Source organism: Salarias fasciatus, chromosome 6 (genome assembly GCF_902148845.1).
Source record: "Salarias fasciatus chromosome 6, fSalaFa1.1, whole genome shotgun sequence".
Lineage (NCBI taxonomy): Eukaryota > Metazoa > Chordata > Actinopteri > Blenniiformes > Blenniidae > Salarias > Salarias fasciatus.
The window spans coordinates 35,037,246-35,061,929 of NC_043750.1; the positions used below are offsets into that span (position 1 = coordinate 35,037,246).

Here is a 24,684-nt window from a genome sequence, read left to right on the forward strand (position 1 = left end):
ACTTCAACAACCGGCGTCTATCAGTTAAACTCTCAGTTTCTCAATAATGTCCACATTTCTCTGACTTTCTCAAATCGTAGCTCTTTCTAGGTTTAGGATGAAGTTACTTTTATGGTCAGGAGGTGGGATAAAGTTTAATAAAGTGTCATGTTTGTGGCTTCGTGCAGCTGTGGGGAGATTTTCCATTTTAATCTGATATCAGTCAAACTCTCTTTATCTTTATCTTTTCTATCTCTTCATGTCTCTTTCTGTCTCTGATGGACCCTGGGGAGGACAAACAATGAGGACACTTTGTTCTGTTAGTTCCATGACAGCGGGAAAAAAAAAAAATGTTTTCAGTGCAGGGGCGGAGCAAGAGACGCCGGCTCCAGGGCAGAGAGAGTAAAGCCCCCTCTGGCTGCCAGTGACACCCCAGTGTCCCGGTGTCTGTCCTGGTGGGGGAGTTCCTCTGTCCACACTCAGTTTTGTGATGATGTTTGATGCTGTTAATGCCTGTTTATCATCATGTGTGTCATCATTTATTCTTTGCCTCTGGTTTTCTTGGTGGTGCCTCTGTGTTGTGTCTGTGCAGCTGTTTTGGTTTGTTTGCTCTAGCTTTTGTTAGTTTTGTGTCTTTTGGCTGATTCTGGATGATGTTGCGTCTCCTTGTGATGGACTTTGGTCAGACTGGTTTGTGGCACAGCGTTCTGTGACTGCTTTTTTGTCATAGCCTCAAACAACGAAATATTTTGTTGCGCTTGTTCCTTTCTTTATGTTTTTAGAAGTAGTTTGTTTCTCAGTCATTTTGTGTGTGTGTGTGTGTGGTTTTTTTTTTTATTATGCACGGTCTCGTTCTTAGAGCCTGATTATTTGATGCTTTTTTGTATCGGTCCATGTTTTTTGGGTATTTTATGAATTATCCATTTGTAGTTTTCAAAGTTTTTCTGCTGTGCCTTTTGTTTATCAGTACCATCCACTGTAATATTTCCAATATTTGTGTTGATTTAGAATCGTTTGATTTTGGTCTGTTTGTATTGTGAAGTTTTTCCAGCCCGTAATTCCAAAAACTCAACACGACATTGAGTTTTGTCTGAATGCAGACCTCTTGAGGGTCGCGCAACGAGCATTGGAAGATAAAATCTGGAAGCGGTGAAGGTGAAACTTAATGCTTCTGTTCTGTAACGGGCGATTTGGAGACATCAGAACTCCGTCTGTCCCTCGCTGAGAATGTTGCAGGACCTGTTTTCTTGGAGCCTGGCTCAGGTTTGGTAATCACACTAATCAGTAATCGCTGAGCCGTGCCCTCTGCCCTCCTGTTGCTTCATTATTTACGCCCAGACTCGGCCCGAGCTCCACAGAAAAGGGCAGAAACTTGAGCCAGTGTGATGGGGAGGAAAGGAGGAGACTGGCTGAGAGCGGTCGCCGGCGTGGGACGCTGGAGTTCATTACGGGATGCGTGCGAAGCAGAGCGGCATGATGGAGGCAGCGTGTTCAGGGGAGAAGAGGCGAAGGAAGGGTGAATAATTATTGCATTCTTCCTACAGCTTACAGACAGGCTGTGTTTAGGGCACAGAGATGGGAAATATGGGCCATACATGCAGCGGCGACAATAGGAGCAGTGTTTTCTCACCAAGTATGAAACTGCTTTACTGAACAGCTGAGGATCCTGGGAGAGTTTTAGATACAAGTCCGTATACGTTTTTACATGTAAATGGTGTTTTGTATGCCTATAACCGCAGTTAGAGAATATTCAGGGAGTGTTTCAGTTGCTTTTGTTCACAGAGTTGAGGATTTAATCACTTGAATGCCCTCCTAATGCCTCATCTTGCTTCATGCTGCTCTTCTCTGTGGCTCGGTTTTTTTTTTTTGTGGACTGTGTTCCTTCTTGTAGTTTTCCAGCTGTAAAAGATTGCTAACTTTTTCAGGATGTGCATTAACGGTGTAACAGCACAGTGATTTAAAGAGCCGCTGCTTCCTGCGGCTCCCAGTGACCCGTCAGAGTCACCTTGTTTTCTTGCAGACCTCTCAGATTTCAGCGGGCTGAGCGTCGGTTTGCCGGCCCCGTCAGACCTGTTCGTTCATAGTTATCCTCAGATCACTCGAAGAGACAATTCAACAGAAAGAAACACTAATCTTTGTATTGTTGACATGACTTGTTATTGTGAGCCAGATTGGAATCATTCCAAAAAAGTACTCATGTATGTTTAAATACTGAAAGTCAGTTTTGAAAATGAATCAAGCTGAATTTTCAGCTGCAGCTGCGCACAGAGCAACTGGCCTGACAGACTCTACGATGTGATATTTGTGGTTATTATGGTTTGTTTTGCCCTGTTAACAGTAAAAAAACCTATGAGTCGGTATGATTTAGTGCTGTTTCTTCTGGGGGAGAGGACGTGCCCGCTGCCTCTTTTCTCCCTGAACAACGCCACAAAGCTCTGCTGTGACCAACAATACAAACAAAAAGCTTTTTCAACTCGACGTGCGCCTCCACTTCTCTTTTCAAATGGCATCTTCATTCCCTTTAGAATAGAAAAACTTCACATGAAAGGAACCTTCAGAACTTCTTGTGCGCTGTAATCCATTCAAACACTGTTTTAATCTGATTCCTTCATCGCACTGTCCTGATAGCTCTTTTTGTTTCTCTCATTTCCAGGCTATGGTAGCAGCCATCAGCCCTCCACAGTCCAAAATAAGGATGAGAACGACACTTCGATGAACTCTTTCGGCGTCGCTGTCCGAGGCCTCCCCCTGGCCTTGGCATCCCTTAAAAGATTATCTTCCTCTGACGCGCGCTTCCACCCAAAATGGCGTGCGATCACCGTGGTGACCCTCTTGGCTTTAGTTCTTCTATTGTACCTGCACCGAAGAGAGGAGGACGGAAACGCGTCGAGGAAAAGTTTCTACTGGAGCAAGCTGTACGGCTCACACACGTCCAGCGAGGGCGGAGATAGACCCTACAACAGCACGTACCCGCTGAGTCCGCCGGAGAAGACCTGGAGGGGAACCCGCTACCGAATCGGGGTGATCGCGGACCTGGACACGGCGTCGCGGAGCTCCAAGGATCAGACGTGGTTCAGCTACATGAAGCGAGGCTACCTGACGGTGTCTGACGTCGGCGACGTCCTGGAGGTGGAGTGGGACGAGGAGCCGGTCACCCTGGAGAGTCACCTGGCCGAGAAAGGACGAGGTATCGGCGCTCGGTATCGGCGCTCGGCTAGGTGTCCTGGGAGCAGGACTGACGTGTGTGTTTCCTCCGCCGCAGGGATGGAGCTGTCCGAGCTGGTGGCCTTCAACGGCCACCTGTACAGCGTGGACGACCGGACAGGCGTGGTGTACCGGATCGAGGGCAGCCGGGCCGTGCCCTGGGTTATATTACCGGACGGCGATGGCTCGGTCTCCAAAGGTCAGTCTGCACCGCGACTCTTCAGTAATGGAAGGATTTCACTCATGAAGCATATTTCCACACACTCTATTTACCCAAGTTAAGCTAAGAGGCAACATGAAACGTGTCCGAGTCTCCAGTCGGCTTGTTCATCGGGGTTTGTTTTTTCCGTGCAGGATTCAAAGCGGAGTGGCTCGCTGTGAAGGACGAGCACCTCTTCGTGGGAGGCCTGGGGAAAGAGTGGACCACGACGTCTGGGGAAGTGGTCAACAACAACCCGGAGTGGGTGAAAGTCGTCGGCCACAACGGCGACGTGAAGCACGAGAACTGGGTACCGTACTACGACGCCCTGCGGAGCGCCGTGGGGATCGAACCACCAGGTAGCCACTACCAAGATGTTTTTCTGGTAGCTATTCTTCCATGTTTTCTTGACCCACGGTCTTCCTGCCTCCACAGGATACCTCATCCATGAGTCGGCGGCCTGGAGCGAGAGTCTCCAGCGCTGGTTCTTCCTCCCCCGCCGGGCCAGCCACGAGCGCTACGAGGAGACGGCGGACGAGCGTCGGGCCACCAACCTCGTGCTGTCCTGCCCGCCGGACTTCGGCTACATCACCGTGCGGCACGTCGGGCCCTTCAACCCCACCCACGGCTTCTCCTCCTTCAAGTTCGTCCCGGACACGGACGACCAAATCATCGTGGCGCTGAAGTCGGAGGAGGACGCCGGCAGGATCGCCACCTACATCATCGCCTTCACGCTGGACGGCCGGGTGCTGATGCCCGAGACGAAGATCGGAAACGTGAAGTACGAGGGGCTGGAGTTCATTTAAAACCTCCAGCGGACTCCAGTTCACAGCAACACATCAGATTGTTTGATGAAATCAAAACCAAAGTTGTCTTCGCACTTTGACTCTCCAGAAAGGGAGAAAAAAAAAAAAAAACACTATCGAAGTCTGGTTACACTTTAAAATACAAACCAAAGATGTAAACAGTCTTTAATTCACTACCAGAACTCATCTATGTGCTGGATTAAATGCACTTTACAGATTATTGTGATTTTTTTTTTTAACCAATCATAATCATTATAAATGTGTAGGATGAGATGAGGGAGCAGCCGTTCTTTTAGATCAGAGGTGTCAAACGTGGTTTATCTCAGAGTGAACTCGAAGTGCCCTCAATAGCAAAAACAGCTAAATAATTGAAAATCATTATTATAGCAGGATAACAAAAAAACCCTGTTTTGAACAACTCTCCCATATAACATGGCTTCAGTGCTTTTTCACAAGTAAAAAGAAGCTGCAATCGAATTGTTTCAACTGACAGATCTCTTTGTAGTATTGACTGAACCGGACTCATCCAGTGGCCCAGTTCTGGTCCACGTCCTCCATGTTTGACACCCCTGGTCTCGATGGTTCTGGAGCCTCGGCTGCCTCAAGCCCCCGTCTGGTCCAGCCCACATGTCCAAGTGCCCTTATGTGAGGGACCAAAGGTTCCCTCAGTGATGGTCCAGCGCCTTCCCTTGCTTTGTCTATACAGGTGTTTTAATGCGCTTTAACAGTGAAGGTCTGAAAAAAAAAAACATTATTTTACCACCGTTTGCCCTCTGAGCTGTAAGTCCTGACATTCAGGAAGCGACAAGTTGGATCCAAAGGAGACGACGAGGTGTTTTCCTCTTTCGGGAGTACAGGGTTAATCTGACAGTTCGTGTTCACACATTGTTCTGAGTGTGTCTCGTTCCCACAGAGCTGCTCAGAAGCTTCAGATCCCAGCCGATGAAGCGCTTGTTCCGCCTCACCACCTTTTCATTTTAACACACTTTAAACAGGCACAGTTCCTATTTATTAAACACACTTAATCAAATGTCAGGCGTGAAAGGTGTGTGTGTGTGTGTGTCGCCTGGCTGACATGGATTTTTTTTTTTTTTTCCAGCAGCCAAACTCTACAGATGAACTCTCAGGGGAAAACCAGGACTCGTGTCCCAGATGTTCTGGTGTTACTTGACATGCTTTAGTCGTAACTGGTTTGTACACACCTGGCTTTGCTGTTACTGATCGATGTGACGGTTCACGTCAGTCTCACTGACGGCCCGTTAAACTTCTCGGGCCAAACACCAGCTCTTTATTTAAAGATAAAGGATTAATATATTTCCCTTGTAATCTCTGAAAACAAATATAACGTTTCTTCTTAAAATGCCTTCTGTTTTTCGTGTTGCACCTTCACTGAAATCTCAAATACACAACAAACACTCCTCGATATCAACATCTTTATTGTGCTGGAATCACTTTTTACTCTTCAAGTCAGCAAAATGGACATTTGACAGCAGTTTGTTCAGTAATTTAAATCGAGTGTGTTGAGGATCTTGCTGTCTAGATCATCCAGATATGAGTTGAGAAATGAGGTTTTAACCTGCAGTTGTTCACTGGTGAGTGAAGAGTCTTTGTTTCAGAGGCTGGCCGCCATAATGAGGACATCTCCCGGAAGACCGTCCACCTGAACCGCTTTGAAAGAGTCCAGCGTGGAGTAAAAATGAAGCATCCGCCGATCGCTCGGCCTCAGGTCACAGAACGCCCCTCTGGACCCTGAAGAGGAGCGTGAGGAAACGCAAAGTTTTTATAATTTGTTGTGAGGAAAACACCAGAAGCCAGCTTGATTCTGCCTGATCGGAGCAATTTAAAAGATTTAAAACAATGTGTGAAGTTCAAAAACCAGGTATCTCCCAGGTATCTCTGGTTCAAAAACCAGTATCACATCAGTGAAAAGGAAGCTCTTTCTGGTGCTCCTTGCATTATAAGACGTTAACTCAACAGCGCCCCCCTGTGGAGAGAGTCTCCCCCCTGATGCACTAAAGCTGGACTCACCACTGCTCCTGATGGAGGACAGCAGCTGACCAATCATCCGCTTTGCTGGGGCCGGGTCGGCGACCCGGGGAAGAACCTGCACTGACAGCAGGGAGGGGAATTCCTCCAGGAAGGCCTGGCCCACTGCGCTCTGGGGGAGGGAGACGCAGCTCCTAGTTTTTCCGTCTTATTTGGACAAACAGGCCGTCTGTTCGGGTTGTTTACCTGAATCTTGGCTGCGGCCGGTTTGGCGTCGGTGAGCGCCACTGCATAACCACACACCCCGATCTCGTCCTCCAGGATGAGGCCGCACTGAGGGGACGGCGGCGTTTCACCCGCCGACAGGCTGGAACCGGTCAAATCGAACGGAAAGATCAGCCGCTGATGGAAAAAGCCTCACGACTGAGCAGTGAAGTAAGAATCCCACCTGTCGCTGATGAGTAGAGGCTGCGCTGCAGAGGATCTGTCCTCTCCGTCTCTTCGCATCTCTCTGGAAATCCTTTGCAGCTCCATCTAACAGAGGACAGACGGTTAAAACAAAACCACGACTGAATTTCCATCAGGAGAGGTGCCAGGCTCACTTTGTCCTCCGGACAGTAGGGTCGGATGCTGTAGACCGCCGTTGAGGGCGGGTGTCTGAACAGGTCCCTGCTTCCATGCCCTGGCAGCATCCTCTGAAAGCACGTAGGAAGAGATTGATGAAGCAGGTGGAAGTTCAGAACAACTCCAGAAAGCAGTCGAGCTCTAATTCGACTTGTCTAAATCCGTCACTGCTGACTGTCCAGATAACTGGTTTCACTGGATTCAGCTCGAAAACATGGAAAAATACTTGAACAACTGCACACCTTCTATATTTTACCCCCATTCAATTTAAAAGAGGATGAAACTCTGTGCATATGTAAAAGACTTCATCTTTCATTCCCTGCATTTATAATTTGTCCGTAATGTGCACTGGGCTGAGTGAGATTACCTGGAACTCTCCAGACAGACCCCCTCTGAAGCCCCAGGGTTCAGGGTCATCGGTCATCAGGTGAGCCGAGGGTCGACCGCGACCTCCTGTCAAAACCAGAAACAGCATTTAAAACTAAAACTAAAGACAACGTGGTTCAGACCACTGAAAACTGTCATCTCCATGTTAAGAAATGTTGATTTCAACAGTTACTGTCCTGCACGGATTGATGTAGGAACTCATTTAATAATGTATTAAAACAAAAGAGTATGATTAAAAATGTCAAACTGATTGAGGTTCCTGCTGCAGGCTCAATATATTCAGTATAAATAGGATAGAGTGCAGATATTTTAAAGGATTTCCTTTAATTGACTGATCTGATCAATGACGTCGTGGTTACAGAATGTGCTCCTCCTCACCGAGCGTCTTGACGTAGGCTCGGGCCAGGCCGACGCCGCTCTTGATGTCGCAGATGTAGTTGTACAGGTCGTACAGGATGCTGCGGTTGGGGGCGTTGGACAGCCGGTTGAACATCTGCACCACGGCGCCGCAGGTGTCGTCGAACTGCTGCGCCCTCTGGCACCACTCGGACGTCTGCAGGAGCGTCAGGGAATGAGAGCAGTCCGCGGGGGGAAACGCCGATCTGAGAGGGGCGCCAACCTTACCAGGTCGGTCTCCTCGGCGGCGGCGGCGGCGGCGTGGCTGTGGGTCCTGAGCCAGTCCAGGTCCTGCAGCATGGTCCTGGCCGTGGCGCCGTGCTCGTAGGGCAGGTAGAAGAGGTCAGACAGCAGCCTGAGGTCGTCCAGGGTCAGCGGCTCGGCGGTGTACAGCGGGTTCTCGTCCGGGCCGGGGACGTGGGCGCCCTCCAACACGTCCGTCTGCATGGGCTCCTCATCGGACGACTCCTTCTTCAGGCGAGACGGAGGACCTGGAAGCACACGCCACGCTCTGAACGCTTCTCCCTGCTCCACATCACGACGCCGCGCTTGGCGGGGTTTTACCTCCCGGCTGGTCCGTGGTCATGAACTCCTGCAGCCAGTCTGTCAGCGCCAGCGTCAGGGCTTTCTGGGGGCTGTAGCAGGGGTCCTGCTCCTCATCACAGCCTGCTGCAGGTCAGAGGACAGAACACTTTAACTCGCCTTCTTTTCCATTTCACTTCCATTTCACTTTGTCATCTCTCGATTCAGGCAATTCAAGAAACACTGGACATCTCTCAGATGTCAGACAAATACAAGGAGGCAGAAATTTATATTCTGAGAATAAGGTGTAACATGTCAATAATTACTTTGACTTAATTCTCAAAAAGATGTTTCAGCTTGATTCTAAGAATAGAGTTGTTCCACTTTACTTTTTGACTCTCAATACGTTGACTCTCTGAGCAGTTTTATTCTAAAACTCTCAAAACTTCATTCTCCGAAAACAAAAACAATCTTCCTATTTGTTCCCATCATGCTGCATAAACTGGAACTGAAGAGCATTGATAATCTCAATTATTTCTCTAAGTCTTCGGGAGTTATTGAAAAAGTAAATCCTCCTTCAAACAGGAACATTACTTGGTTGTAATGTTTCTTGAGCTGCGGTACGCTGAAGCCTGGATACTGACCCATGTCAACGTCGCTCGGCCCGCCGTCTGCAGTCGCTTTACACCACGTCGCCAACGTGTGGATGGCCACAAAGTTTGGGTAGAACTCGCAGTTGGGGTTGGTGAGCACTCCTCTGAGTTTGGGGATCAGGTCCGTGGGTCGATCCTTTCCCAGAAACATCACGTTCATGACACGAAAACACAAACCAGCGCTCGCACAGGCAAACGCAATGCGATCAGATTCACCTTGTAGGGTCCGAGGAACAGCCTCTGAGGATCGTAGTCGTTGGCGTGAATGTTGTCCCAGATGACCGGCGGCCTCCTCAGCACCGCTGAAACCTCCTCGATGGACTCAACGGAGATTCTGTGGGACACAACTTTGGGTCCTAGAGGACACAAAGAAATATTTACCAAGCTGAACGGACGTCGGCGTTTGAAGCTGTGGTTGAGAGGAAGTGTACCGGTCCACAGGATGTCGATGCCTGGCAGGAGCTTCTCTCCCACAGTGTGCAGGTAGGAGGACTGGGACACGCTGGGAGTGCAGAACAGGCCGCAGTAATCTGCAGATACAGAACACACACACCGAGGTTTTAGTCTCTGCCTGACGACTGCAGATGTTTTTATTGATGTTGAGCTGAGGACCTGTGGGACAGAACAGGAAGCTCTCCGGTTCTCCGAGGTGCCGGTACACCTCGTTGGTGATCGCCACCTGAGCGTGGGCGAAGGAGCTGAAGGCCTGCCGATCGGCCGGACACATCTCAGGCTCGATGTCGTCGAACAGCAAAGAGAAGGAGCTGCAGCCGAAGCCCTTCACCTGGAGGAGAAACAGGACGGCGTGTCTGCTCATCACAGCTGATTATCATGACTGAATCCCCACCAGCTCTGCAGACACACAATGAAATCAAGAAAATAGAAGCTTAAAAATATACTGAAAGTAGCAGCATCGGTTTCAGGTTTTAAAGTCTTATCTACTGAAAAATTAAACCAACTACTTACATCCAGAGTTTGGAATATCAGATTTCTGCTGACCTGCATTCAGTAGCAAACCTGAGAGCCATAAAGCAGCAATCAAACCATCTGTTACACTCCACCCGTCGTCTCTACCTGATCCAGTTTCCTCTTCAGGGCAGCTACTTCTTTGGGGTTGGAAAACGTGATGTCCAGACCGGGAGAGATTGCATAGATGAACTCCACCTCGTGCTGCTTCGCAGCCGATATTAACGCCATCAGTTGTTCTGGGAAAAGAAGAAGTGATTCAAAATCCAGTTTCAGCATCATCATTCAGAAAAAGGCATATCTGACTCCTGCTTTCCTCATCATTTAAAGCGTTGTATGTATGTAACAAGCTACAAATAAATGGTTCATGTGTGGGAAATAAAGCCGTCTGAACAGCCAGCACTCGCAACCAAAGAAAACTTTAAAATTACGATATTTGTTCCTACATTTTGAGGCACTTTTCCTCATGTGTGTAAGAGTTATTGGAAAGTGGAGGAGGTTGGTTGAATAGCTTTGATAATTTAAAGTACAAAAAGTCATTACCATTCTTCACTTCAACACTGACAGTTTGAGATTCGTCGGCCGCTGAATTCCATTTAATGGCTTTACTCAAAAGCAGCATCCAGATAACACAACTGGCTGTGAGCACATGGGAGCCGCTCCGATTGTTACCAAGCACACCTGTCGGGCTTCGCCATATCATTTACCGGACTTTATTTACTCAACACACCATAAAATCCACCTCTGTGTGACAGGACGGCATCGTCCCTCCTGTCAGGTTATATGAACGGTGACCACTGCAGCGAGACTCACCGGCCTCCTCTGCAGAGTACAAGTCTCTCCAGTACATCCGGTGTTTGTAGTCGTCTTTGGGGGCGTACAGGTATGTGTTCAGACCCCACTTCTGCTCCCTGTGGAACAGAGAGGATTTCCTGGTGAATTGGTGTCTCCATATGAGATACAGTTGTGTGTGTGAGTGATTGTGTGTGTGTGTGTTTAGGAGGTACCCCACTTTTTACCCCTTGTCAGCCCCCCGTCTCCTGAAGGTGGATGAAGCAATAAGGAAGATAAATGGATGACTGACTGTGAATTGTAATATTATGAACCTCTCTGTGCAGATATATTTAAATTAATAACTAGATGGGTAAAATATTAATGAAAATCGATTGTTGCAGGCATGTTGTTCCCTTAAAATCTTATTATTTAACATCGTGAATTAATTTCCAAGAGGGCAACTAAGTCAATAAATACCTATTTATAATTCAGAGGAATAAAAGAGTAAGAAAAATCAATGTTTTGTAAAACTGTAGAAATAAACTCTGTCAAACAACCTGTTTCCAAAGCAAAACCAGCAAAACAAAAAAGCTATTCTTGTTATTTATGCATAGATGTGTATGTTAAACCCTCACACTCAGTTCAATAGTTGACTGTGAATGATCAGAAAAGCTGTAAACACAGAATATTGAAGGGCGACTGTTCAGCCTGAGCAGAGGAAATGAATTGCTCCATTGTTACAGCCCACCCACCTCTGAAACAGCTCAGTCCTCTGCTCCATAGTCCATGGACGTCCATAAAAACCTGCACCAAGCAAAGGTCAGGTGACACTGAAACTGTCTCATTCCACCAAAAATCACCTATTCATGTTTATTGCACATTTCTAATGCAAGTTTGATGTTTTCATGAATGTCATGGGATCCATCCAGACACGCCCCGTCCCCCTTAGGGGTCTGAGGATCCAGGCTGGTCCTCACCTTCCACCACACCGCTGATGAAGCGTCCAGTGCCGGACTGAGGTCTGCTGCCTGCTTCCGACATGTTTCTGCTCTGTATTTTGCTCGTTTTCACTTTATTCAGACTGAAGCTGCAGCTCTGTCATCGCCTTCGGTTCGTCTCGCTTTCAGTCATGCAAGAAACACACTGAGCTGTAAAACTGCACCAGCGCAGAAACAACCAGGCTTTATTATCCTTACTGTCCCTCGTTCAGCTCAGAGACGCATGTTTACGTCTGAGACTTCCGGGTGGACGTCTTAAAGGGACAGTGTTCTTTTAAAACCTTAAAGGGACAGTGTTTTTTAAAGAGACAGTATCATCTGCTTTAGACACCACCAACAGCACCAAACCCAGGAAAGCTTTATTCCATAAATGCATGCTCCATGGAAATCGTACATACAGTATAACAAACATTCAATTTATTTACTTGTTGAGCCATACTTCAAACCAAAATGACTTGTTCAGTGCACACAGTGGTGTCGGGTAAGATGCAAAGGTGTTTTGAGTTGAGTTGAGCTGAGTTGAGTTCTAGTTCAACCTCAGTAAATGGCCAGACCTGTAGCGGAGCCAGAGTGGGGGCAAGGGGGCGGTCGCCCCAGGGCCCACGAGGTCATAGGGCCCCGTTTCATGTAATGGGTTCACATTTACTTGTAAATAAATTATTATAATAAAATGTGCAGTGTGTGTCAGAAGGTATACGCATATGAGTGTGGGCTCCAAATTGCCAATTCTTACATTACGACTGTCCATGAATGCGTCAGAGCTGTAAGCCAGCGCTGATTGGCTGTGCGGCATGAACGAGTTTTTTCTTTTGCACTTGATCTGAACTCTTTGGAGGGAAGTTAAACAGTATGCTAAACACTATGCTAGCCGCTAGCGGTACTACCCAAAACCTAACATCGGAGCCACTGGTGAGTCAGTGAAACCTTCAAAAATATTATCTTTATCAGAATGCTGTGGTCTTAAACACCTGGATATTTGAATGTGCCTTGTGTTGCTCTCAACTACAAGAGACCCCTGAGTCTATTTTTTTTTTTTTGTATAATATACGTGAATTCCAAAAGATATAGATAGCTGTGTCTATATCCTGTAATTTTAGACCAGCTGTGTTCATCTTATATTTAAGCTGTATCAAAAATGGTACAGATGTAGCCCATGACTTTTTAACTGAGCTTTCAGCACCATGGACAGCGGACGCTCTGAGTGACACCTGTCACAGGCTGCATTTGTGTGTGTGTGTGTGTGTGTGTGTGTGTGTGTGTGTGTGTGTGTGTGTGTGTGTGTGTGTGTGTGTGTGTGTGTGTGTGTGTGCGCGCGCGCGCGTTCTTGTATTTCTATCCTTGTCGGGGCCAAATGTCCCCACAAGGATAGCAAAACGTGGAACGACGTGCCTTGTGGGGACCTTTTTCCGGTCCTAAGTAGGAGAAACAGTGTTTTCTTGACCATGTTGTTGTTACTGAAAACAGTAAAAGTGCAAAAACATTTCTTTAGGGTTACTCTTTGTTGTGGTGTGGGTTAGGGTTAGGGTAAGGGTCAGGGTTAGGGGCTAGACATGAATGGGAGTCAATGGACGGTCCCCACAAGGATAGAAATACAAGACTGAGCGCGCGTGTGTGTGCGTGCGTACGTGTATTTGTTCTTCAGAACAAGTTCGTGAACTGGTTTTTGACTTTATTCTGCTTTCTGAGGCATATAGGTTTGCTTGGCTCAATAAAAGTGAGCATTAGTGTGTTGTTTGATGGTAGCATGAGGGATTGTTTGATGGTAAAATTACTATCATAAGGGCCCGAGAATGCTCCGCCCCCTCTGTACTGAGACCCACTCTCCGCCTCTGGGTCAGACACACCTGGATTAATCACTTCATCCTATCATGAAATACAGAAAATAAAGGTGCTATCTGAACTTCAGGAAGCGATGGAGCTGTGCATATAGCCCATACCATCTCTCCGAGAAAATCACCCTTTTTTCCTCAGCCCATTGTTGGATTACTGTACATTTTGTTTTTAAGAAGGATTCAGTTCAGTTTAGTAATTTTTTCAGTTGAAGCCCATACTGGTTTTTACTCTATTTATTGTCAATAATATTCCTCCAAGTCAACATTCCTCAAACTTATCAGTTGTGGTGTGGTTGTAATACCAACGTTTTGCCACCAGAGGGCGTCTGAGCTCTGCGATGCAGAAAAACCAGTTTCCCTTTTTTTATTTTTCATCCTGGCACTGTCAATTCAACAATATTTTCAAACTAAAAAACTCACATTAGTTTTATCAAACTCATTTTTATCACCAAAGGGCTCAAAGCTCACTTGTTCTTCACTTCTCTTGTTGTGTAAGTTTCTTCACAGCTCCAGCTCAGCATTACACTTCAAACACTGACAGTTTCTGGCAACATGAATATGAACAAGTGAGTGGGGTACAAATGAACAGGGACATCCAGTTTTAGAAAGAAGACCAGCAGATGTTGGGACATATGGTTTAAAGCCAACTTTTTTCCCCATTTCAACTACCTGAGCAGGGGATAGCCAAGTTACAGAGAGTCAGGGAGCGATCCCGGAGTCACTCACTCTAATCCCACAGGAGTCAAAAAGCTACTGCTAAGAACTGAGTGGAAGTTGGTCCACACTTCCCTTTATTCCTATTTTTCTGACATGCTCTCATGGCAACTCAAACTTTATCAGGAAGTCATCTGACAACACTGTGTGGTGTGACTAATGCGGAGATGGAGGAAACAACTGCACTGCCTTTTCTGCATTTTCCTAAACACAAAAGATGAGAAAATGACCAGCTCTGTGGAATCTGATTTGAACAAAAAACAGTAAAAGTTACCTTGTTTCCCAACACCCCAATCAGAACTCACTTCATTTCACTAGGTTTGATACAAAGATGCGAATTTGATAACCAGATCAAATGAAGGACTCATCGAAGAATCCTAACCTCTCTTTTTACATTTAGATACAGTGTCTGCACATTTCAGTTTGTACGTGTGCGTCGTTTGAGGCTTTCCAGTTATTTCTGCGCCAGATGAAATCACTCCCTCAGGAAAGCTGGGTGGCAGCATCCTGTTCATGCCGGAGAGAAAACACATCCAGTAAAACTGGTAATGTGGCCCGAGTGGAGTTGAAATGAAAAAAACCAAGACAAACACTGCATTTCATCCACAAGGATGGTAAATAAGCTCCCACAGCTCAGGAGAAAAATGCACCTGATCTGATTTGAACGTGGCAGTAGTTTTGGTGATTGTTAATGAGTTCAAAGCTGAAGTTTCATGTTATTTTCACCTTTACTTACAGGCATAAATAACCGGGACGTCTTTCTGCTTCAGTGAAATCTTCAGTTTCTTAGGAATCAAAAAACCCTCTGATTAACTTTAGGTGTAAAACTGGACAGATGAGACCCCATTAAAGGAAAAACAATATACAGCCTTTATTTCCATGTACAAAACTGTATCAGTGCTCTGGAATGCAAATATTGTATTTTTTTTCTGAGTGCTACATAATCATTTTTAGAATATCAACTTTACAACTGAAAAACTGCATGCAAAGAGTGCCAAACGTCTGTACGTATAAACTGTACACAAATAAACATGCATGCGTATACAATGTCATTAAAAAAGGACAGGCTTGCTACATGAGTGTGAGCTTGACGCTCTGAGGTTCGACGGATTCTTTGCATCTTTAGCGCTTCGGGTTGGTCTTGGGCTCTCTGCTACCTCTTCAGTCCTCTCTGGGCCTGTTTGAGCAGCGAATCGAAGTCCAGGTCCTCCAGTCGGTTCTTTGAAGGCTCTGCGTCTTTGTTGGCGTCTGTGGAGAGGATGGACACGAGCAGAGTGTTTATGTGAGACGGAGGACGGACAGCTGGGAAAAATGAGCGCTGAATCGGATTACTGACGATTCCTGTAACCGCAGCGTGATCGGCTGAGGAAGCCTCACCTAAATCCGAATAGTGCGAGTTACAGAACTGCCTTCTTCCGCCGAAGCAGATGTCGAACGGCAGCTCGTCGGGACGCCGCAGCTTGCCGCCGTTGTCGATGGCGGCGAAAGCGTCTTCCATGTTGTAGAAGGTCACGAAGCCGTAGTGGTCACTGCGAGAGAGCCGGAGACGACGGGGTTTTTAAATCACCGAGCGGAGAGCGGCGCAGAGCCAAGGCGTGAAAACGCACCGCAGACTCACCCTCGGTCTCTGAAGTGCAGGGAGACACACTCCACGTCTCCGAACTGGGCGAAGCGCTCCCGCAGCTCTTCGTGCGTCATGGTTCTGCGGATGCGTCCGACGTACACCACCCTGCGCTCGTCCTGACACACACAGGTGGATCCAGTTACGTAACGCTCGGCGTACATCGACACGGTCGGACGGGAGGAGATCGGCGGCTTACTATGGCTTTGAGTTTCTGCATCCTGATCTCGTGCTCCCTCCTCAGCTTCCTCGACTCTCTGCTGCTGTGGGGAAGAATCAGAGGAAGCGCACATTCCAGTATTACACTTTCATTCCCATCAGCAGCAGAGGCACCCACTCACTGCACATATTTTATAACAATAAATTCCAAATAAAAGCAGTGAATTTAGAGTTGAAACAGCTGAACTACATTCTTACACTTAAACATTTAACACTTCTAAAGCAGTAAATCCTAAAAATAAAAAAACCTCTACTGACCTGCAAACTTCTCTCCACCGACTTCGACACATGTACGGAGAAGGTGACCGGGACGGAGACCGGGACTGGGACTGGGACCAGGACCTGGACCTGGACCTGGATCTGGACCTGGAGTAGGAGAAGCGGCAGCGGCGCGGCGGAGAGTGGGAGTAGGACGGCGACGAGGAGCACGAGCTGCTCTCTGAGTGGTGGTGACGCAGCCTGAAAGACGGAGACACACGGTGAAGCGAGCAGCCGCCTCACAGAGAGAGCTGCTGACGGAGACCCATACCTCCGCCGCTTCGGAGAGCGAGAGCCCGAGCTGGAGGACGAGGACGGCGAGGAGGAGCGGGAGCTGGAGCTGGAGTCGGACCGTGGAGACCTCCTCCGGTACCTCCTCTTCCGCCTGCCTCTGATGGGCGGGCTGGGCGGCGGCGTCGGGAGCGTGCACGGGGCCGGCTGGCTTGCCTCGTCCGGCGTGGGGACGCAGTGCGGGAGCCGCAGGGGTTCGGCCGCGCTCGGCTCGGAGTGAAGCTGAGGCTTCGTTCGTCCCGTCGGGATCTGCTCGGCGCCTTCAGGAGCGGCGTGCGCGTCCCGGACGGCCGGCGGCTGCTCCACATTCTCTTTGCTCCGCCGAGCGGCAGAATCCTCCGCAGAGCCGCAGTAGTCGTGCTCGGACAGCAGGTAGAGGAACGTGTGAGGAGGCGCAGCGGCGGCGGGCGACTCGGAGGAGTTAGTGTGCGTCTTCCTGGCCGGCAGAGGTCGGGGGTCGATGATCTGGATGGCTTTGGAGGGAGGATTTCTCCGTCGTGGAGACTGCCGGGAGCTGAGGATGATTTCGGTGCTGAGGGGCTCGGGGACGTCGACGTCCTCCGGCTGCTTCCTGAGAGGCTTCTGAGTTTCCTGAATATCTGAAGTGCTTAAATGTTGAAGTGGCGGCGTTGAGGTCTTTTCTGGTCCGGCTGACCGGGTTTGGTTCAGATCCACGTCTGCTGGAAGGATCGAACCTGAAGCAGCATCAATCGGTTTGGGCTCATCGTCAAAGACTCTTTTCTCTTTAGCTGTAATGTGGAAGAACCGAGAAACATTTAACAGAGTCCACATCAGCAGCAAAGACATCAGTAATCTGATTACTTACCTTGTGTTTCCTCAAACTGCTCCAGCAGGCTGGTCAAATCCGGCGCTTCGATTCCTGATCAAAGAAACAAAGTAACTTAAGAAAGGGTACTTTTTCAAACAGCTGGACAGATTTCGTCAGACGCCGTGTATCGACAGGTTACCTGAGTCGGTGGCTGCTGGCTCCGTGCTGCAGCCGGTTCCAGAGCTCGGCGGTTCATCAGCAGGACAGTCGCTCTGGGAAACATCCGGCGTTCCGTCCACGCTGGACTCTGAGGGGGGCGGCGGCTGACCGCAGTCCGGCGGGGCTGAGGGACATTCTGATGGAGACTCGGGACTCGGTGGCAGATCCAGATCCACCAATGGGGTCTGAGAGGACTTCTGGTTGCTCTTGCTCGGTGACGCTGGGGTGTTCGGCTGCGGGGGGGCAGCGGCGGACGGTGATCCGGTCTGAGGGACAGGGAGCGGGAGGAGGACCGGGTTGGGAGGGTCGGTGCTGAGCGGAGCCGATCTCTTCGCTGGACTTCTCTTGCTTGGGACGGGACTGAGAGGCGAGTCCGCTCTGGATTCAGACCGGAGGAGCTGTAGCGCGCGGCGGGGGTGACGAGCGGACGCGTCCGGTTTGGGAGGTGAACGGACCGGACTCGGCGCCATCGTCTGTTTGGGTTTGTGGAGGTTTGGATGCGTCGTCTTCGACCTGGAGACGCACTGCGTCTGTCCCTGCAGCCCCAGGATGGGGGTCAGCTCCTTCGGGGGCACGGAGACGGACGGCCACTTGGTGGTGTAGTTCCCCTGTTTCTCCACCAGGGGCAGCCTCTTCTGGCGCAGCTGTCTGTACTGCTGCAGGCTGAGGGATTTTCCCTTGGTCTCGCGTTTCGGTGGCTCCGCCTCCTCTGAGGACGGAGACGTTGCTGCCAGCTCATCCAGAGCTTTGACGCCGTTCACGTCGCTCTCCCGCACGCCGTTTTCCATCGCGTCATCGAAGGACGCCACCTGAACGGGGCCGAAGCTCACTCTTTTCTTCTCCCGGCACGCCGCGGCCCTGGAGGAGCTTCCATTCAACAAAACACTCTTCAGCACTTTATGTCGCTTCCCGTCCAGCTCATCTTCCTCCTTCGCGTCCTTCACCGGCGCCTCATCGTCAGATACGACATTGATCTCTTCGTCGTTCTCCTCGCTGGGCCGCTCGTACTTCCACACCTCCTCCTGGGAGAAGATGGTGGGGTTCTTTCCAGGACGCTCTTCCTCCTCCACATGCAGCTTCAGACAGTAGGAGTGCATGATCCTGACCAGGCTGACCAGCGAACTGGAGGAGAAAACTTCGATGTCGCCCTCCGACCGCCCATTTCTCGTCTCTAAGAACGTCTGGCTTTGTTTTTTTAACTTCTGTGGCTCAACTTTTTCCTCCAGTTTGCAGTCGAGGTCTTTTTCCGCCTCGTTTTCAACAGTGAACATTAAATTTGGCGGCTTGGGTCTCGGTCTGAGTCTGTGAGCCAGCGACAGTTCCTGAAGGGGGAAAAGAAACACGTTTAAGAGCTCTGGATTGTTGTTATGAACACGACTCATAACAGTAGACTGAGACTTTAATGTCTCCTTTAAATGTGTCACAACAGAAAGTAACATGCATTTAACACTTAAAAAAAGCAGCAATTACCTTTATAATATATATTTATTTATTGGTTTGCCTTTTTTTTTAACCAAGAGGCCTTATTTATCTAAGTTCTAGAGTCACATCTGCAAATAAAATCAGGTTAATCAAACATTTCAGGTCACTTCAATAATAAAAAAATTAGAGAATATCTGTATTTTTGTTTTAATTATTACCCGTTTGATTACTTATCTGTTGCTTACAGGCTTTAAATCATGTGGATAATTCAAATCTATAAATGAATCTATATAAATTCAATCAAGAGACAATTCAGCTAAAAAGTTTGATGCTGCCAAATAAAAACTGATCAAAATCAAATTATAACTTAAACCATGATGTGCTGTTATACATATTCTTACAAAGATTCAGAGATAAATGAATTTATTTTTATCTTGTTTATTTGATATTTAACTTTCTATTTATTCTGTCTGTTCTATTCTGTGTTGAGCAACGCTTTAATTTTAATTCAATTTTTCTCTGGAATAATTAAAATATTTGTATCATATAGTCTCACTATATCTTGACACATTTGGATGAATCATTATGTTGCACTGTGATAATATTTCACATTATTGTTCTATAATATTGATCCACCTCTTTGTTTAGTGTGTCTGTATCACGATTTCAATGAATTTTCAATAAGAATTTTAACAACCGAGTCGATCAAAACAGAGAAAACTGTCATCTGAAGCTGATCTTGGCGTTTTCTCTCACCGCCGCCGTGTCCTTGAGCCTTGCGTGGCCGATGAGCTTCTTGTCGGGCAGGGTGTCGAAGGGCGAGAGCGCGCTGTCGTCATCCTCCACGTCGTCCAGCATCTCGCTCAGAGCCGACAGCAGCGACTCGTTTTCTTCCTCCGCGGAGCTCTTGCCCTGAGACGAGGAAGACGGAGCCGCATGAGCTGAATTACGGAGCTAATTGAGCAGCAGGAGCGCCGACTCCAGACGACAGCCGCCGAGACTGTGGCGACCACATTCACACCACGGCAGTCAACCGGTTCAGCGTACATTCTCACTGATGTAAAAGTATTTGGCATGAAGAATTTACTGGAGAGCATTCAGTCTTTGATCCAGCTGGCTTCAGTTTTAGGAGATCAGAATTCACATCTCTGATTCGAGGGGGAAACCTGCTCTTAAGTTTGTGAGAAGCTAACAGAGTCTGGAGGTGACTGTGGCCGTCTTCTGAGATCAGGCTCGCATGCCACTGAAGGCCCACCTGCAAGTGCAAAGCATGATGGGATTGATCCACCGACTGAACTGGGTGACATTCTTGGTACACATAATCCCACACATCAGTCATATACGCTGGACAATCTGATCCCTCGATCACAACAATTCAAACAGAATGACACATGTGCGTGACTGTGTATTTCAGACTTCTGAAGATTCCCAGAAGACCTCTGTAACAACGCTGTAATCCGTCAGATTAATCTGCCGCAGCTCTGACCTCTGAAGCAGCCGTGGAGTCTTCAAAGATGGCCAAAATGGAGTGATCGATGTCCATATCGGCCACATCGCCTCTACTCAGACCCATCTGCAGACACAGAGACACTTTTTGACACAGTGTATTTCATGTCGTATAGATTAGTAACAGATCAGATCAGATATACTCTCTATCACAGCAGCCCTCCCCTCGGGTGTGGCCGCTGGCTGACATGGTTGTAAAGGAGACATTATGAGTGTAAGTTTTCGACACATGTGGTGATCATTATTGTAACTTAACTATGTGGATGTGAGAGTGGCAGATCTATCATAAATCTGTTAGATTTTTCAGCATACTTAAAGTTATAATCTACTGGAACTATTAAAAATCAAGCCTTATAATCCCACACAGAGAAGAGGGGGCACTGCAGAATGACTAACATGCAGGGGGGAGGTGTTGAATGAGGTGAACTGAGGGCACAACTACAGAAGAGCTGAATCTCTGCTGAGGCGGAGCAGATGAGGGGTTTCCGGGATTATAATCTGTGGAGGTGACACCTGGTCCGTTTCCTGATAATCTGCCAGATTCAGGTCTCTGCTGGTGACAGAGACAGTTTACAGATGATAGCAGGAGCTGCGGGCACAGCCTTATCTGAACATCCTGTACTTTAGCCGGGACACGCGCCTGATGCAAACACACACGTTATTATCATCACCATCATGGGTTCCCGGGAGTGTCACGACGTGAATGAACTCCACGTGCAGACACAACCAGACGTGATCATTAATGTCTTTAAAGTGCTCGGCAGCCTGCTCGGCGGCACCACGAGCCACTACGGCCACGTGTCGCTGTACATGTGGCCTCGCTCGCCGGCGACACGCGCCCCGGCGCGTGGCCGGAAACCGTCCCCGTGCGCGCCACCTCACGCCACGTTACATGTAACGAGGGAACCGGTACCTCATGCGGGCTGTTCCGGGCCAGAAAGTCGCTGCTGCCGGCATTTAAATCCCCGATTTTCGCTCTCCACCGCGCCGCCATCTTGTTCCTGCACGCGGTGAGCTGGCAGGCCGGGCGGAGGCACGTGGTCACCACGTGGTCAGCTCGACGCGCGGAAAGTCCGCAGATCTCAGATCAGATTTTATAATCGGAACCCGGAAGTTGTCACGAGAAGACGAGAAGACATCTGATCCCAGGTCAGCTCGAATATCCGAAGTGTCTCTTTGAATTTTAACCAGTTTTCTCTTAAAGACATACTTTTGAGTTTCTTCCTCTCACGAAAACACGTATATCAACAAGTAAGTAACGCATTTTAATTCACTGTATGGCACAATTAATGTAGAAAGTAACAGAAATGGCTTTTTTAATATAAATGGTGAAACAACTCATGTTAGCAGCATTTTTTACCTATATTAACCTGTATTATATTAGATGTCTTTTCCACACTTTAAAATGCAGATCAAGCTATCTTAAAAATGATTTATGAGGTACAGAGAATGTCAAGTTTACTCTGGTATATTTAAGAAATCCTGTTTTTTTTTTTTTTGTTTTGTTCAAAAGCTACACCTACAGTCCAACAAAGTGAAGTACACGTGTAATAATGAAAATGTATATATAATTCTATAAATATTGTGTATTATTATATATTGCAGTATATTTACAACCAGTGAAAGTATAGGTTACTGTTAATTTACAGATTTATTTACTCAATAGTAAATGACTGTTGCTTTGCTTTATTACTTGAAAGCAAACTTTTTTTGCTTTATCGAGGCTGTTTATTTCAAATTTGAATGGTGCTATATTTTTAAGAGACACACATTTGTTAAAAGATCAGCTTAATTGAGTATGTTGGTTGCTCCAGAGGGAAAAACAACTGGTAAATTGATTCAGCTGGTCAGATGTTAAAGATACAAATTCATGAATGTATTTTGAGGATTACATTTGTTGTAACTAGTGTCGTGTTCTCTCTCTCAGTGTGACTCTCACAGTTTGAGCTGTTCCGTTTCTGAGTTAGTAATCAAAGATAGTGTTATTCTGTATCTCAGGTACCTGATGGATGTTGATGCAACCAACATAGTCATTTCTGCTGCTCATCCCACAAATTAAAGTACCATGAGATTAGGAAATAATCCGCCTCCCCAATACTATTTTTGACCCAGGGGGATTTTTATGAGGCATCTACCAAACTTGCAGAATCTTACTCTTGTATTGTGTTTGCATGGCAGAAAATTTGCTGCAGTAATTCTGAAGGTAACTTAATAACTACAAGGCGGGAAAGAGTCTGATAATGGTCAGGCTTGATGATATAAAAAGAAATTAATGAGATGTCTGGAGCAGTTTTTTCCCTTTATGGCATAATGTTTGAACGAAGAGCCCACTGATAGTGAAGGTGGGAGTCATCTTCCTCTTCCTCATTATCTCTAATATTATAAGTGCAAAGAGGCACATGAAAACAACCACCACAGTGAGACAGGACATTGATATTAAGCACTGAAACGTTCAGCTTCTTGTTTACTGTGTCCCATCACCAGAACCAACAGAGATTAGGTTTATGCTCATGTAATCCGGACGTGTTGACTCTCCTGATTAAGCTTATGTTCAACCTTGACAACAGGATCAGAGACATTTTTCATCTGAAATGAAACACTTATACTGTATGAAATGTTTAAATAATCTGCCTTGTACATTTTCATCAACACTGAATACAGGATGTTTTTGTAGAACTTGGTTTTCTGTGTGAAGCTGGTCCTCACTGCAGCCTTAAGGAGCACAAACGAAAGAAGTCTGAGTCATAAATAAAAGTGTCTAAAGCAGTGTTTTCAGCTGCAGCTGATTGCATTTACATATCCGATGCTGCAGCCATGTGTTTTCCTCCCCTCTCCAACTGTAGCCCTGATCACACCTCCCTGTTTCCAGCTGCTCCTCTGAGCCGCTTCAGCAGGAGACGGAGTGTTTGTTTTCTTCACCTCGAGCAGCCGACACCCTTCAGCCTTACACACCAGGTTGGTCAGCTGAGGTTAAAACATCTGGATGAGAGAAATGAAACATTAAAATGGTCCCTGTTGCAATTCTTGATTGCAGAAGTTTTAATGTGCAAATTATAGATATCTAAAAAAAAACTACATTCCTATTAATTTAAGTGAGATGGAACTTTATTTCTATATAAAATATTTTCAAGTTTTATTCTGGATTATTTGAGTTTATAAATCTCATATATCAAAAGTACAGTATTTCAAATGATAATATTTCATAACATTAGTTATTTTTCTTTTGAATTGTAATTTAGAAAATGCATTAAAATCTTGAGAAATGTTTTGTGCATTGAAATAAGGAACCAAAGAATGAACTGATTGTGCTTCAAATCTTTGGTATGGTTTTGGTCATGTCTTAATTGGAATGCTGCTGGTTCAATTGCCCACATGTTTAAAGTGCCCTTGGGCAAGGTACTGAACTTCAAAGTGTTCCCAGTGGATGAATTGAGTCCTTTGAATCTCCAGTGGTGTGAATGTGTGAAACAAATGGCTGCACTGTGTGTGGCGCTCTCACAGCGAGAAGGTCTGGGGTTCAGATATCAGCCTTTCTGTGTGGAGTTTCCATGTTCTCCACTTGTGTGTGGTCACACACACACAAGTCCACAGTCCAAAAACACATTTTTAGAATTGTGCCTGGATCAGAAACAAGTTTATCATATCTTATACGGTAATCATAGCTTCATAGCATTTAAAGGTTTTGAGGAAAACTTAAAGCATTTAAATTACTTTCTTTTTATTTCTTGTTCTTTTGCATTAAACCAGTGTGGCTTTTTGTTAGGATTCCTTTAAAAAATGATTTTTCCCCTCAAAGGACTTCCTGGTAAAAGTAAAAAAAAGACAGATGAATTGATCTGCTTTCTGCAGTGGATGTGTCATGCAGTTGTAAAGAGGATAAAGACAAGCATATGAAATCAGGACTGCCAGTCAACATGAGCATGATTGAACTGCTGATTACATCTTTGATTCATCATTTGCTGATTTTTAGCTTCAACTGAAGCTTCTTCTCTTCCTGTAATGCATCTGCAGCAATAAATAAGCTCATGTTTAGGCAATGTCAGTATTTTATCTCTGCTGTTCATCATATTCATCATAAATCGGTTTCATGTTTTATGGCCGCACTTCTGATGCTTGGCCAAACGTTGCATATCAGATTTCACAGTGATTGAATAAGTAAAGCAGGCAGAAGAAAAAGCATGTGTCCGATCTGACTACAAACTAACTGATGATAACTTCAGACGGTCTCACACTGAACTGACGGCTCAGTTAATTCAGCTGTGTGCACGTTAGCTGACCTCTGCTGCAGACGGTTCTGATCTCTTCACTCTTATATATCTCAAAAATCCAGTCTGTGTCA

General features: G+C 46.8%; 3 protein-coding genes across 5 annotated transcripts; 1 reads left to right on the plus strand and 2 right to left on the minus strand.

The window, feature by feature from the left end:
* The first annotated feature begins 1,304 nt into the window (after positions 1–1,304).
* Positions 1,305–4,991, plus strand: cant1b (calcium activated nucleotidase 1b). Its single transcript, XM_030093454.1, has 5 exons — positions 1,305–1,495; positions 2,633–3,166; positions 3,242–3,382; positions 3,538–3,741; positions 3,818–4,991. The coding sequence occupies exons 1-5, from the start codon at positions 1,432–1,434 to the stop codon at positions 4,186–4,188; spliced, it is 1,314 nt and encodes a 437-aa protein (XP_029949314.1). The 5' UTR covers positions 1,305–1,431; the 3' UTR covers positions 4,189–4,991.
* A 624-nt stretch (positions 4,992–5,615) lies between these two features.
* ogal (O-GlcNAcase like) lies at positions 5,616–11,707 on the minus strand. Of its 2 annotated transcripts, none has more exons than XM_030093453.1 (17): positions 11,474–11,707; positions 11,249–11,300; positions 10,536–10,633; positions 9,831–9,961; positions 9,369–9,540; positions 9,188–9,286; positions 8,973–9,112; positions 8,748–8,892; positions 8,146–8,247; positions 7,810–8,072; positions 7,564–7,738; positions 7,166–7,251; positions 6,777–6,869; positions 6,623–6,708; positions 6,421–6,541; positions 6,217–6,346; positions 5,616–5,937 (listed from the first exon to the last, which is right to left on the minus strand). In XM_030093453.1, exons 1-17 carry the CDS (start codon positions 11,535–11,537, stop codon positions 5,801–5,803), a joined length of 2,094 nt encoding a protein of 697 aa, XP_029949313.1. In that variant the 5' UTR covers positions 11,538–11,707; the 3' UTR covers positions 5,616–5,800. The 2 variants fall into 2 exon arrangements, with proteins under 2 accessions (XP_029949313.1, XP_029949312.1); XM_030093452.1 differs by having other exon boundaries at positions 8,146–8,250.
* Positions 11,708–14,892: 3,185 nt separating this feature from the next.
* LOC115391122 (peroxisome proliferator-activated receptor gamma coactivator-related protein 1) lies at positions 14,893–21,377 on the minus strand. 2 transcript variants are annotated; one of them, XM_030095232.1, is made up of 11 exons: positions 21,259–21,377; positions 20,326–20,412; positions 19,596–19,751; positions 17,398–18,739; positions 17,256–17,309; positions 16,410–17,178; positions 16,139–16,339; positions 15,861–15,921; positions 15,659–15,780; positions 15,418–15,569; positions 14,893–15,288 (listed from the first exon to the last, which is right to left on the minus strand). In XM_030095232.1, the coding sequence occupies exons 1-11, from the start codon at positions 21,337–21,339 to the stop codon at positions 15,194–15,196; spliced, it is 3,120 nt and encodes a 1,039-aa protein (XP_029951092.1). In that variant the 5' UTR covers positions 21,340–21,377; the 3' UTR covers positions 14,893–15,193. The 2 variants fall into 2 exon arrangements, with proteins under 2 accessions (XP_029951092.1, XP_029951091.1); XM_030095231.1 differs by having other exon boundaries at positions 15,861–15,924.
* Between the last annotated feature and the right edge of the window lie 3,307 nt (positions 21,378–24,684).